General features: G+C 42.3%; 1 protein-coding gene across 1 annotated transcript in view; it reads right to left on the bottom strand.

The window, feature by feature from the left end:
- Positions 1–13,728, bottom strand: part of Srbd1 (S1 RNA binding domain 1) — a 169,336-nt gene extending 155,608 nt beyond the window's left edge. The window contains exons 1-4 of the mRNA XM_028765111.1: positions 13,649–13,728; positions 10,237–10,411; positions 7,393–7,761; positions 1,004–1,170 (exon numbers count right to left, since the gene is read on the bottom strand). Of these exons, the coding sequence (XP_028620944.1) occupies positions 1,004–1,170; positions 7,393–7,761; positions 10,237–10,411; positions 13,649–13,728 (791 nt within the window). The remainder of the gene's footprint in view (positions 1–1,003; positions 1,171–7,392; positions 7,762–10,236; positions 10,412–13,648) is intronic.
- Positions 13,729–15,420: the final 1,692 nt, after the last annotated feature.

The raw sequence follows: 15,420 nt of genomic DNA, 5'->3' as shown, positions 1-15,420 counted from the left end.
ACAGCAGAGGAGGGGCAGGCACAGCAGGGGAGGGGCAGGCACAGCAGGGGAGGGACAGGCACAGCAAGGGAGGGGCAGGCACAGCAGTTCTTCTAGTTTTCAACAATTATTTTTCATTGTGAGTATGCAATCCTGCTGTCCGCATCACACATGACATCTGATCTCATCACCTGTTCTTATTTACGAAATCTGCCCAGCAATGGTACTGATTCAGGCCGCATGAAGGAGGACTATGTATACACTCATACACGTATTAAGGAGGAGCATGTATACATTAATCCAAGGCTGTCTACTTCAAGTCTCTGCTGCTTTGATTTCCCTACAGTAATGGGCTATAACCTGGAATTGGGAGCAAAATAAGTCCTTTCTCCCTTAAGTTGCTTTTGTTGGAGCATTTATCATAGCAATAGAAGAAGAAATCAAGATAAAATCACCAGCAATACAGTTATCATAGCCTTCATGATCACATGGCTGACTGGCAGCAGTATCATAAGAGTCATATAGCATCCTCCTTGCCCAGGATAAAAAATAAAACTCAAAATATTCAAAGGAGAGTTTCTACTGAATGCTTATGGTTTGAATACCATGAAGCTGCAAAACTAAGTCACTCCACTGTATGTTGAAGACCAGCTATACTGGCAAGAACTCTCCATTTGTGGACTGTGGAGTGGTAAGAGGACACTGTTGAAGGCTTAGACCAACAGTTTTAGTTTCCTGTTGGCCATCCTGATTCTGCCATTATATCTAATCTTTTCAATGGGGGGAAAAAAAAGAAAAGATGGTCAAGACCTATAGATACATGGTCAGGCTAAGCATGTAGCAGAGGGACACAGCAGACAGACCTGACTCTTCCTGGCAGAAGAAGACTGCATTCAGATGACAGCAATGAGAAGACACAAAGCACCAGAACTGTGCAAACAGCTACTCATTTGTGTCCTTGTTTCCAGTAAGAGCCCACAGTCTGTCTCCTATATGACATCCACCCCCTGCTCAGGTTTCTTACCGTAGCTCATCTAGGGTTTGACGAACTTCTCTTAAGAAATCAGCATCAAGGTTATTAATGAGCTCTTTTCGATAGCGTACAACAAAGGGGATTGTGTTGTCATCATTAAAGAGGCGGATAATGTTGGCACAAACCCAAGGTTCAATATTAGTTCTCTCAGATAAAACCTGCAAAGAAGGATAAACAACGATTCAAGATCCTGATGCCCGTAATCCCAACCCTTTGAAGGCTGAAACAGGAGGACTACCAAGAGTCTGAGGCCAGCCGGAGCTATGAAATAAGATCCTATCCAAAATTATCATCATCAACTGATTACTGAAAATCAGGCCAAAATATCAGAATTGTTTCAAAACAACAGATGCTGTAAACAGCTAAACTCTCTCTAGGCCTGGCTCTTCTCCACATTACCACCAGACCCATGGACAATTATTTAGGACAATCTCCCAGAAAACTAGTGGTTATCTCAACCCTGTTAAGTGAAGTTTCTGTCAAACTTACTCATCCTCCACTCTCCTCATGTGCTATCTATTCAAATAGTAATTCAAACTAGAAAAGCCATTCACCTCCAATTCTTAACTCTGGTCAACTCCAATTATAAAATATGTCTTTACTCTCTTCCTTTCTCCCATCCCCACAGCACAGCCTCATTCTAGCCTACATCACTGAGGGAGCCTTTAGCTGCTCTCCCTGAAGGTGCTCCAGTCTCATAAGGAGCACTGTAAACATTGTTTTCAAAATGTAGACTTTTTGATCATATAATTTAATTGGTCAAAACCATCACTAATATCCCATGGCACCTGGAATTCAAACTCTGTTAGACAGTTAAATAAAAGTTAGCAGCATTGGAAGCCATTGAGGGCAGACCCTTCCCTCATGGTTGACAGGGGAGCTACCTCCCATTGACCTGGCACAACTTTCCCTCGTTAGGCCTCCTGGCTGAAAGAACAGAATACCTCTGGCCCTGGGAAATATGATCTCATCTCCTCAAACAATTAGACCATTGCATACTGTTGTTTCTTCCATGGATTCGACCCTGCATACTGCCATTTCTTCTATGGATTCGACCATTGCACACTGTTATTTCTTCCATGGAGAGCTAACTCAGCTCGCCCTGTCAATCATCTGATAGGAATCCACTCCCCAATCCCCAGAAAAGCTGATTTCCCTGGAAACATGGAAAGAGATGGAGGAATAATTATCTCCTTAATAAGACAACATACTTGCCCATCTTCAAAGCTCCGATCCTGATGTACTAACTTGCAGACCTCCCTGCTAAGCATTTTTCCAGTTCTGAAAGCATAACTTTTCCTTTCTTTCTATGTCTTTTTCTCAAACCCTAGGCATACTGCCCCCACTCTAACCATTTTTCCTTGATAATCCAGGCTTTCTCAATTATTCTCTGAAGCTCACCACATCCTTTAGCCATGAGCTGCCTGCCAGTCTTCATTGTTGAACATGACGGTTTTCTTAGACCCTAACTCAAAAGACATCTTAAGCTATGCTAATCCGGTGATGATCAAGACATTTAAAAAAAAAAAAAAAAGTCCCAGGAATGAGGAACAGCTCAGTGGTAAAGTAGTAAAGTGTTTGCTTAGTCTATATAAGGCCCTGGGTGTAATTCTCAGTAGCACAGATAAATCAATAAATAAAATACAAACCTTCTTTCCAAAAAGCTAACTGGGAAAGAAGCCAGTCAAAACCTGACCTCCCGTTGCTCCAGTCCTGCTGCTGAATCAACTTGCATATGCTAACTTTCAGAGCTCTGTGGGCTATGCCGGTAGTTCAGTCTGTGGTCCTCAGAGCAACAGCATAAGCATCAGCTACGGCCTTGACAAAACTGCATGTTATTAGGCCCCACATAACATACACTGACCCAAAAACTCTACGTAAGGCCTGGCCTCCCTGTCTTAGGGAAAAAGGCAAATACAACAAAACAGTAGAGAGCAACCCTAAAGGACGTAGACAGGCAGAGCAGGAAAATTGAGGTCTTTACTATCACAGTATTCACATCAATTACTTATTTATTTACACATTTACTTATTCATTTACTTAAGTAAAGCAGATATATATTTACTAAGGGAAAGTAAGAAAGAACTACAGAGAGAGGGAGGGGACCCAGGGAGAAATTCCATAGCAATTTTAATGTAGAGTTTTTTAACTTTATGATAACACATGTAAAAGGCTTATCATGCTCAGCATTGACTCATTTAAATTACGTGAGATAGAAGCTAACATTATTCTCATTTTATACACACAAAAACTTGAGCTCAAGAAGTAGACTATCTCTAGTTCCACTAGCCATATTACCCCCTCAAAAATTCAATTTCTAAGCAAAGCAAAAGATTTATCAGGCAAAAGTACAAAGTACTTAAATTGTCTCCTCTTTTCTGGGCACAGTGCTTTCATGCTGCCCTCTAGCTGTTGGAAACATCCAGAAAGATGCCTTCTTGTCCCCAGTGCCCCGAGATCTCTTACATGGGAAACTCCCCTCTATTCAGGGAGAAAGAAAACATCTGGGCATCAGCAAATCCACTGCAACTCTAATCACCCAGCAGCATCTGCACTTTAAAGAGCTAACCTCAAGTTCAATGACTCATTAATGAATAAAAATAAGAGAATTTTCTATTCAGTCAGAATCATTCCCAAGCCAGCCACTTGAACAGCTCCCTTTTGAAAAGTTGCTGATTCTGTTTACCACCTGACCCAAAGAGTTGATTATGTCACTATGTCACATAAAACACTTATGTAAATGTAAAGACAGGAGTGGGAACAATTAATATACACTGCTAGAAATCAGAAAAGAGGTTACAAAAGAGGAAAGGGAGGATTGAAAGGAGTCTGAAGGGGGATACTGTTGTTCACTCACAGCCCAGAAGTTGTTTGATTACACTTTTGAACCTCCTGGGCAATTGCATATACGTATGAAATACATCACAGTTGGCTGATGGCTTAAAGCCTCTAGCAAACTCTACCAACCAGGTGGGGAGAAAAAGAAGGAGGAGGAGGAAGAGGAGAAGGAAGAAGAAGAGGAAGAGGAGGAGGAGGAGGAAGACAAGAGGAGGAGCAGGAGGAGGAAGAAGAGAAGGAGGAAAAGAAAAAAAAAAACAGTTTTAATCTAGTTAAGGTTTCCCAGAGCAAACAGGCTGCATCTAAACAGTGCAGAGTGGCAGTGAGGCTGCTAGCTCAGACACTGGCTCCCTTTCCACTTTGTTCCAATTGCTGCCTTCCCCAGGCACAGCTACTTACCTACATCCTACATCGTCTCTTACTGTCTCTCGAAACAAAGGGAAAGAGCTAACAAAAAGGCTCTGCTTGCTTTTCTCCCTAATTTAGAAAGATTTTAAGACCCACAGAGCCACTGCACCTGCCCAGGCTCACCCTTAAAATAAAGAAACCATATCACAGCAATCACAACTTTGGCATGGTTTAATCCCAACTGACTGTGCTACTCACTTTTCAGTTCTTACTAACATAATTACATGGGACATCAGGGGTGTTAACAAAGACAAACTTCCCATAGCAACCATATGTTCACAGTTGGGAGACAGATGAAAATGGGTACATTTCTTCCGCTCAAGAGAGTGGTCCTCAGTCATTGGTCAGGAATTACACACAAACTATGTTCGTAGGTAAAGACTAAACACTAATCAATCGTGGCTATGCAGTTTGCCCTCTTCACACAAGATGGTGAGATCCCTGAAAAGCTAACCTCAACAGAAGAACAGAAGACCAAGGCATGGAGGTTAGCAGGGCCATAGGAAGGATCCAACCTATAGGATTCTATACTGAAGTAGCTGTCAGAAATTTGTAAAGAGAACTGGATGTGTTACTAGGAAAACAAGAATGCTTCTATCTACTCTCCTGATTATATTTTTAGATTACCCATTTATTTCTTCAAATGAACCATAACAGATAAAGACATTAATGTGTGTGCTATGGAGCCTAGGTCCTAGAGTCAACTGTAAATGAACAGCAAACAGTATTACCTTTCAGCAGGTACAGACCTGTAAACGCCTATGAGCCCAGGCATCCCAAGATTCATAACCTTACATTCTTCACAGCTGTCTCTTGTCTACCTTAAGGAAACTTGCTCTCACCTAAAGCTCAACCCTGGCTTACACAACCACAGAACCTCCCCTGCCCACTCCCCCCCACACACACACAAACAGGCTAAACAAATGTAACACTATTTTTAAAAAGTTTTTTTCCCTTGTATCCCTTGTAATCTGGAGAAAACCAGCTAGGGTTGTGTAGGAGGAGCTAAGGTGGGAGGAGTTAGGAGAGGAAGAGGAAAAAGGAGCGAGAGAGGGCAGAGATGTAGGAGCAATGGAGAGCCACGCAGGTATGGAGAGCACTCGTGGGGAACAACTTTTATTTAAGTTAGCTAATTGGGAAACAACTCTCTTTGTATGGACATGTTGTTATTGAGCATTACCAAACATATAAAGCCTTTGATTAATCTTTAAGCACTCACTTTTTTCTACCTGGCCCGTGTGGATGGCAAGATGGTCTGGGCAATGCCCAGCCTTGCGGAGACAGCATGGAAGATTGGCAGAGCCATCTCCCACACTGATGTCTCGTGGGTGGCAGGGCTGGTGTTTCCAGTTGGCCATTTCTAGCTGCGCTCCGGCCAAGAAACATGGCGGCTGGGCTAAGCAGAGCCACCGCAGTTACATGGTCACATCACCAGAGACCGTTTTAATTAATTACTTCAACAGGGTTGGGCTTTATTCCTCTCTTCTCCCATGACAAAGAGAGGAGGGTAGAACATAAAGCAAAGTGTCTGGAGGAGGCAGCCCTTCACAGTAAAAGACTCGTCATGTCTGGAAGCTCAGAAGGTTTCAAAGACTTTGAAACCCTCCTCTCTTTCCTCCTGTAAACTGCCAGTTGCCAGAGGTACCTACCTTGGTAATGTTAAGCTAGCAGCACTAACAAAGGGCAGAGCAAGAGAGTGGGCACGCCCACTGCCTTGTAGCTCTGGACCAAGGATGAAGGTTAGAGTCTTGAGAGTGACTTCCCTGTCGGTAGTTTATGACCTGCCTGTTCTATGAAAGCACTGCCTTCTAGATCTGAATGAATAAAGCAAAGGAAGACTTAGATAGCCATTTACTGTGGATGGTCTTTGTACTTTGCGGGTTCTTCTTTTTATCACCCCATTTCCCACTGCAGTTTTACCCTCTATCACTAGTGATGGGAGAGAAAGAAGGATTGGGGGGAGAGGAGGAGAGAGAGATCCCTGAATCTATTTTCTTTCCTTTGTTTCTTCTTTGAACAGGACTGCTAACAACAAAGCACAACCAACCTCTCTAAACGACCAAAACCCAACCTCACCTAGCAGGGATCTAGCATTTATATACTCCCTGAAAAGTTCCCAGAATTCCAAATGTCACATGATTGCAGAAATTATTTACAGTTGGCAAAACCATGCCTTGGCTAGTGCACGAGACAAGTTACAGTCAGCTGCTGCAGACAATCTGCGGGAGCCCCATCCCACACCTGGGATTAACCCAAAAACAAAGTCTTATAACATTCCTGTGTTTTTTAAAGAAACCAAAATTCCAGAACTCTCACTACAATTTACACTGTTTCTCAATGACTCTCTGCATTTAAAAAAAAAAAAAAAGAGAGAGAGAGAGAGCTATAAGACAGCATTCTAGATTCCTTAGTATGCCAACGAGAAGAAACATAATGACTCAAAACTACTGATAACAAGCTGTAGGTAACAAACAAAGCAGCATGACCCAAAACAGGACCCTCTGAACAACAAAGATGTTACAAGCCCCAGTCTTAGAACCCCTAGAAGTCCTGGGCTCTACAGCAGTGACTTATAACAAAGGATAGGACAAATAAGGTGGAAGGCCACACCCATGTAGCCTGAAATGGCCCAGAACGTGTTGGAGCACACAAGGTTAAGGCTCACTGCTCATGACCAGCCTTCTAGTCTCCTCTATCATACCCTAAGGCAGTGAAAAAGGTAGGTGGGCAGAGGGAAAGAAAAGGAAAGCTAGGAAAGATCATCAAGTTAGAATTCTTAAAGAATTTGTCTTCGAAACACTCCTGGGTCTTGTTCCTAATATACCTGATGCACAAACAGCCAATGACCTAATCATGTATACTGCTTTTATGGAGAAATATAATCCGAACTCAAAATTAAACTGTAGCATTGAGCCCATCTTCTGGTGTGAAATATCTACACTGTGATGTACAGAAACAACCACCTTTCTTGATGGAGGAGACAGCTCACACCAGCAGGTTGATGATGATAAGTCAGACTACAAATAGTACAGACAAAAAAAGAAACAGTTGCCAAAGCTTGATTGGAGAAATCACTGGCTAACTGAAACTTCAACATGGTCAGAGCATCCCCTGGTGAGCCAGAGAGCACTCACCTGCACCATGTCCCAGTTCATCTCCACCTCCTCCTTCACGTCGCTGGCACCGGGAAGCCTGGCGGGCCTCCCCTGAGGATGTGACTCAGTCTTCATCCTCTTTACCGGGGACTGCTCAAACGTGAAGTTGTCCTCGATCTCCTCCTTCTTACACACATCTCCACACACGCTTGTTGAGGGGGTCTCCACATTACTGCCTCTACCCTCAAAGGGGCTGGCTTGGCTGGTTTCCTCATCAACTTTCAACCTTTTTACAGCCGTCTGGCCTGGGTTTTTTTGCTTTTTTGCTGCAGTTTTCAGAGTCTTTGTCGTACGCAACTTGTGATTTTTCTCTTCCAAATCAACATCAACAATAGCCACTGGGCTGTTCTATAAAGTCACAAAGAGAAAGCATGAGAATTACAAAATTAGAAACCAACTGCCCTGATATGCTGCTCAGAAGTGAAAAAGAACAAATTATCAATACATGCAACAACGTGAATGAATCGCAAAGGAACTATGTTGAGACAGCCCCATCCCAAAGTTACACACAATATGAGCATATTTCCATAACTATCCTGGCACAGCAGAGCTCGCCTGAAGCAGAGATGGTGGAAGGAGATGTGGGTAAACAAGGGCAATGTCAGAGATCCTTGTGATGGCCACACAAAGCCACACGTGTAATAAAACTGCACAGTGCTGAATACAAATACCCACACACAAATAAACACATGGAAAGCCAGAGCACTCCAAATGAACAGAGGATTTTACCAATGTTCATATCCTGAAAACTATATTTTACTATACTTACATGAGACACTACAATCTTACCATTGGAGAAAACTAAACAAAAGGTACCTGGAATTCCTCCTGATGTGTCTTATAATTGCATATGGATGACTTATAAATAAAGTTTAATTTCACAAAATGAAGCAAATGATGCATCAACGTGAGCCAGAAAAACAAGATTAAGCTATAGCCATGGCTGGAGATGCAGCATAATTAAGAGAGTGGGCTTGCCCAGCACACACGCTTAGCAGGTGCAAAGCCCTGGTCTGGTCCCCAGCACCTCATGGTAGCCAGGCATGGTGACTCACGCCTGTAATCCCAGAACTTGGAAGGTGGGGGCAAGAGGGCTAGAAAGTCAGGCCACCCTCAGTCACATGAGTCCTGACTTAAGAATATAAATAAACTGACTTGTTTAAATAAATTCAGAAATTGATAAACAAATATAAACACCAAAGCCAACCAATTAGAGGGAGAAGAAAAGCACCCACACACTTGTGAAATTCAGAAGGCTACACTACCACCTGCTCAGACAGGAGGCAGAGGACTGGAAACAGCAACAGAAGCCAAAGGCAAGAAGTTTTCTTTCATTCTGCTTTTTGAGATTGGATCTCACGCTATAGCACTGGCTACCTAGAACTCATTATGGAGCCCAGACTAACTTTGAACTCAGAGCAATTCTCCTACCTCAGCTTCCCAAGTGCTAGGATAACAGGTGTATGGCACCATGCTAGCATCCTTTTCTTTGAGAGGAGCCTACACAAGTACCCAGGAAGCAATCTCTGCTCTTTACCAATGTCACTTTACCTGACACTCATCTCGGCATAGTGGCAATAATGCAAAGAGCTGCCCTGAGAAGTTTACAGTCATAGGCTGGCTTGTCCCTCACTCAAGTGACACAGATGCCATAAACACAGTTCCCAACAATGTTTCAGTCAATGTTTCAGTTTCCAGAATGAGTGAGGATGAGCACTGGAGCTCACAGTAAGGACCCTTCTAGCTCAACACCAACTACCACACATGTACCTGAAATGCACAGTAACAGCCTCTAAGCATACACCTGCACCCAAACATAATGGATCCAAGCAGAGACAAGAAGATACAATGGCTGAGTCTACAATTCACAACTCAATCAAATGAACTGGCATAACTGAGGAATGTGTCCATCGTAAAGGAAGCTGTCGAAGAGACAGGAAAGGAATCCACAAAAGACCAAGTATGATCAGCATTCTTCTACCTATAATGAGGCAAAGGAAAATCAACAAATAGACTGAGTGTTTCAGCCCCAGTGACAAGAGAGCCTGCTGGGAGATAGCTGCTTCAGCCTACCTTAACTCCACACAATTATAACCTGCAAGTGTCACTGTGATGATCACAGCCAAGACCACAGGAGGCAATCAATAAACCCAAATTCATTTGTCTAATTCCTATTCTCAGCCCATGCTCATCAAGCAAGTTTCTAACTATTTAATTTCCTGCTTCGGCCTCCAAGAAGAAAAGTGCTGCCCGTAAGAGCTTCAAGTGCTCATGATGACTGCTTCTAAGTATGAATTATTAAACCAGCACTCTGTGTATACAAATCACTCTTGCAAGCATGGTTTACTTTTATAAAGTACCCCTGAGAGGTCTATTGGGTCTCGAACTGCTGACTTGGAAGCCCAGCACTATCACTCACTATCTGTGTTCCAGGAGTGTCACTTAACACTCCCTGCCTCAGCTTTCTTATCTGTAAAATCAGGATGGTAACTACAGCACTGTCAGTGGCTGGACCCATCCTGCAAGATTTTCAGGGGGAAATGCTGAATGTGCTCCTAGCTAACAATACACACAGATATTTGCTGACACCATCATCCAAACCACCACTTCCACACCTAACCCACCTCGTTAGGTTAGAGAGAAGTAACTGAAGAAACAGCTGCTGCAGTAGTTATGTATTCCTGAGACTGTGACGGGGATACCAGTGCCTTCAAGTTTGTGTCATTTACATGTTCTGTCCTACTCAGTGTAAGGAGAAAGAAACAGTTGTCCGATGTGGAAAACACTGGGCCTTCCCCACATCTAGAGAGCAACACAACCTACCAACTCCTCCTTAACAGCCACATCTTTTGATATGTCATCCACCTGTTGGGAGCTCTTCTTCACCCTAGGCCCCTGCTTCCGTTTGGATCCCTTGGAAGCCAACTGTCTTCTGGTGACTTTCTTCTGAGGTTCCCAAATGCTATCTTCCTTGTTATCTTCTTCAGAGCCAGATGACCTAGAAGTGAATTGACAGAAGAACTTACAGGAATAATGAATGAAACTAGATGACAAAGGTAAAAAGAGACACATGTTTCATAAATAGCTGGAAATGTGTAATACAAAATGGAGTGATAGGACCACAGGCTATAAACAATTAGTACTAAGAATTGAACAGGTGATCGGGGACCCAAAGAAGTGCCTTCTCCCTACCACACACACTATTCACAGGTCTACTCTCTTTTCCCTGACCTGACAAGCATAATACACACTGTCATGACACAGAAAATCGATCATTACCTTAAGTAACTTACTGGGTCATGTCACACCATTGTGAGCATTTCAGTCTTAAAAAGCACTTAAGTTCCTAAATGCCAATCAACTCCATTTAAAATGTACTAAGTTATTTAAACAAATAAAAGGACTGAAAAAGAGCTTTTTAAATACCTCACACTGCATAAAAAAAAGTCAGCACCAAGACCCTCAGTTATTTTATTGACCTCCTTTTCCTTTCACATAGATCTGTGCCCTGAATAGACTGAAAAGCTACACTGCTTTTCTAACCAAGAATCAAACTCACTTCATGAGCAGAGAAAGCACAGCCCTCCAGCCCATCTGGTTCACTCTATTTCTCTTCCCTAAGGAGGTCAGTACGTGGGAAAAAGGACCTGAGTTTAATCAATGAGACTGTCTGAGTTTCTGAATGGTTTCAGTTCTGCCGAGAGGCAAGAAACAGACTGGATGATTTTTCAGCTAAATTATGTTCCAAGAAAACATAATGATGGCGGGACAAACCACAGACAGCATCAAAGAGTTCTTTTCAGAGGTTGGTAAGCAGCCTGAGACTAAGCAAAACAAAATCAAATCAAAATCACTAAAACAGTGATTCAAAGGGAACTATAATCTAAAAACCTGTGTTCTACCAGATATTCCTTGGAGTACTTGGGAGTCTGAGGGCAGGAGGATCACAAGTTCTGACCATGTTTACCCCTACCCTACATATACACATGCGCTTGTGCGCGTGCACACACATGCACACACACACACACACACACACACACACACACACACATGCATGCATGCAGAGAAGGGGAAGGAAAGAGAATAAAGGAAAGGGGAGAAAAGGGAAAGATAAAAGTGGAAGAAGAAAGAAGGGGAAGGGGATAAAGGAAAAGGCAAGGAGAAGATAGAGGAACTTAGGGTCCCCTCCTACTGTCAACTGAACAGGACAATTTCCTACCCAACTGTCTAATCACCCATCCAGCAGGACAGCTAAGTAACTGTAGTTTACATGGGTATGTTGCTAAAAAGTACAGGGTTTTGTTTTGTTTTCCATAATAATGAAAGCACCTGAAATCACCTGTCACACAGGAAGTGGCTCATTCCCCCATCCCAGGAAAGCATCAGCAGTGCCTGGCACTCATCCTATACAGTGCATCTTCCATATGCCTCTCTTGAATCCTCTTGACCTCCTTCTCTCCCCAACCTCAAACTGTTGACATCCCCAGAGTCTTAGTCCTCAGGACTCTCTCTAGTTCATGTCTTACCCTGTAAGTCTCCACTTTACATGTGCAGATCTGTGTTCAGCTAGATGTCTAGCAATCACCACCAACTTGACAATGACAAAACAGACCTCTTGGTTCTACAGCTCCTGTCTATTCCTCTGGTCTACAGAAAGCCCATAAGCACCACCACATCCTTCCTACTCTACCCTCAGTAACCTATTCAAACTGGACTGGTTCTCACCGTTCTCCTACACCAACCTCTCTCCTTCACCTCACACTTGAGTCACACCAAGAAACCATAAAGGTTATTTTACAGATATAAGCCAGATCAGGTCAGATCACTGTCCACACCACTCCAGTGGCTTCCCAACTTACTTCTAATGAAGCTCAAGCACTTCCTCATAGAGTCTGAGGTCCCACCAATTCCAGTCTTATTTCCAGTCACTCTGACATTCTGGCTCCAATCTGGCCCTGCTGCTCTTGCTACTCCCCAAACACAATTCACTGCTGCCTCCGGGTCTGTGTATTGTTGGGTTTTTTTATTTGTAAAGTAATCTAAGTTCTTATTTGTGACCTTTCGGTCACTATACTGACATACACTGACATATTTTAATTTAATAAATGGCTTATCTATCTTAGAGGTTCGGTTCCAAAATAAGTTGGCTCCATTGGCTTGAGCTTCTGATGAAGACAGAAGGTGGCAAAGGCAGGAGTTTGTGCTGAAACACATTCACATCTTGAGGCAGGAACAAAGAGAAGACAGGCCAGGGTGCTACAATTCTCTTGGAGGGCTTGCCTGCAGTGACCTAAGAGCCTTAGACCAGCCCCCAACTCTTAAACATCCTCCCACCACCTCCAAAAAGCACTACCATGGTAATGCTCTTTTCAGGACAATTATCCAAACTACAGCAACTAGCAACTCTCAAATGGATCTCTTGGCAAAGAACACTGTGACTGCTCTATCCAAAACGCTCCTCTACCACAACCATACAGCACACTCCCTAATCCCTGACCTGCTGTGATTTTATCTTATACTACTATTATGGACTAAAATTAATCACTTGGTTTTTTGAATAAATGTCAGAGGCATATGTAATATGGTACTCTATAGCACAAAGTTTCAACTGAGGATAATTTTGAGCCCCTGGGACATTTGGCAATGTCTAAAGACATTTTTGATTGTCACATCAAGCACTATTGCCACATTTAGTAGAGGCCACAGATGCCACTAAATGTCCTATAAAGCATCAGGCAGCCCCCAAAACAAAAGGTGACCCTACACACAATAGCAGTATGTATGAGTTAAGAGCTACTCTAGGGGCTGTAGAGATGGCTCAGCAGGTAAGAACACCGGCTGCTCTTCCAGAGGACCTGGGTTCAATTCCCAGCACCAATATGGCAGCTCACAACCATCTGTAACTCAAGTTCCAACACACTCACACAGACATTAAGACAAAACATCAATGAAATGAAATGAAAAAAAAAATCATTAAAAAGAAAGAGCTCTGCTCTAAAGCAGTGTAAACAACAGTTTGCTTACTCTCACCTGTGCAAGGTAAACATTACATAATCCATTAGCTGCTTTCTCTCTCCCAGATCACGGCACAAGTATAACAGAGAGTTCTTATATAGAGAAATGACAAGGAGACACATTTCATCGATCCAAATGACTTAAGTTTCTAAGGGACAGACCACATTACTCTTAAAATAGTCACCATTCCCCCGACAACATATTATACTAATATGCTTACAACTCAGAGAAGAAAGAACACTCGTCTTTGGGTTCTGCATTCTCAGCCTCTATTTTTGTTCTTCTGCGCAATGAGGGCATCTGGAAGAAATGTAACACAAAGCCAAGTCAGCAGGACATGAATAGTTTTATCACTTCATCTGGCTACAAAATGATTCTCCATTCAAAACTAACATTTCAAAGCTTTGCTGTCACAAACGCCATAGAGAGAGAAAAATATTCGCAAGCCCAAACACTGGCTCCCCAGAGGATATAGTCTGCTGATCAGAAGAGGACCCAGGGCCTTCCAATGTCTTAAATACCTTATGACACTGTCACTTGAAAAAGACAAGATCCTCCAGGGCGATAAGTTTGCTTTAGAACTAAAGGTTAGAGTATTCTGCAAGTATTATTTATAGTGATCCTGCCAGTCAACAAATTATAAAGTCATCTATTGTACTATTTCTCAAATATAAGAAATATTTTTTCTCTTTCATATCTTCTCATAACATTAAAGTAGAAATGTCTTCACAAAGATAGGAGTCAATCAAATGCCAATCGGTTTAGTAAGTAGTTTTTTAGGAATAATTTATATACCTAAAGCAAATCAAACATCTTCTTGCAATATGATTAGCCACTATGTCGTTAAACATATTTACCATATTCAAAGGCTCAGCACTTAAAAAAATTACGACAAATGACAAGAGGAATCACATAATACAGTAAGTAAATAAATTTACCTAAAATGATAACATTTATTACCTAAAGAATATTTGCCAAACCAATAAAAAAATGCATTAGATTGGCATGTCTGGAATAAGTCTCAGGAGCAGAGGAAATTGTAAACCTTGGTTCTAACACACTTATAAGAGGAGGAGGTAACACCTCAGAGAAACACTAAGACAGTTGTCACAAAGAGGAGCCTGATTTCCCAGTATCCCTGTCCTGTGAGTGCAAAACTGGGGGAAAGCATGTTTAGAAGGAAACAGAGGCCAGCAGAACAGTTTCTTAGCAGCAGACAAGACAGGTACTCTCTCTTCACCCTCTATTAGGAATTCCTAAAGTTATGGGAACAGGAAAATATGATTTTCTACAACAGTTTACCATAATAAAAATAAAATGTAAAAAGAGGGCTGAACAGGAGTGTGGCACACCTTTCTTTAATGCTAACATTAGGGAGGGAGTAGCAGGAGGGTCTCTAAGAGTTCCAGCCAGGTTGGTCTACATAGTAAGATCCTATATAGAGATACATTAGCAAATAGATAAGAAGTTGGTGTGTTTGACACAGTGCCAACTCAAACCAGGTCAGAGAAGAACTTGCCTTCATTCTGTAAAAGGGAGAGAGACAATTAGCTACTCCTCTAAAGGAAAGCAAGTGATTTAACCCCCAAGGCCTGCCTCAGAGCAAACCATGTTCTAAGTAAGATTTAAACTACACAAAACAAAATTTTAGAAGTTCTATAGAAAGCAAAGGTGCACCGTCTTCAGAATGTTGAATAAGAGGAGAACATGCAGCTGTCCCTAGCCATGACTCAAAACTCACAGTAAAAAAATTAACACATGTAGGTAAAAATTAAAGTCCCAAGCCAGTAACTTGGGCATTTGAGAAGCAAGTAAATTTATCCTCAGTCTCCTTAATTTTTGTTTTAAGTTAGGAAAGACAAGAAAGGACAGGCAGATGAACAAAATGAATGAAAAGAAAGGACAGGTGGACAACAAAAGTGACTACTAAAATCTTTAGGACCAAGGTTGAGGGATCTCAGGTTGGGTACACTCTGTCACAAAAGGATCTTT

Source organism: Grammomys surdaster, unplaced genomic scaffold (genome assembly GCF_004785775.1).
Source record: "Grammomys surdaster isolate TR1022 unplaced genomic scaffold, NIH_TR_1.0 149, whole genome shotgun sequence".
In the NCBI taxonomy this organism is placed as follows: domain Eukaryota; kingdom Metazoa; phylum Chordata; class Mammalia; order Rodentia; family Muridae; genus Grammomys; species Grammomys surdaster.
This window is presented reverse-complemented; position numbering and strand designations above follow the sequence as displayed.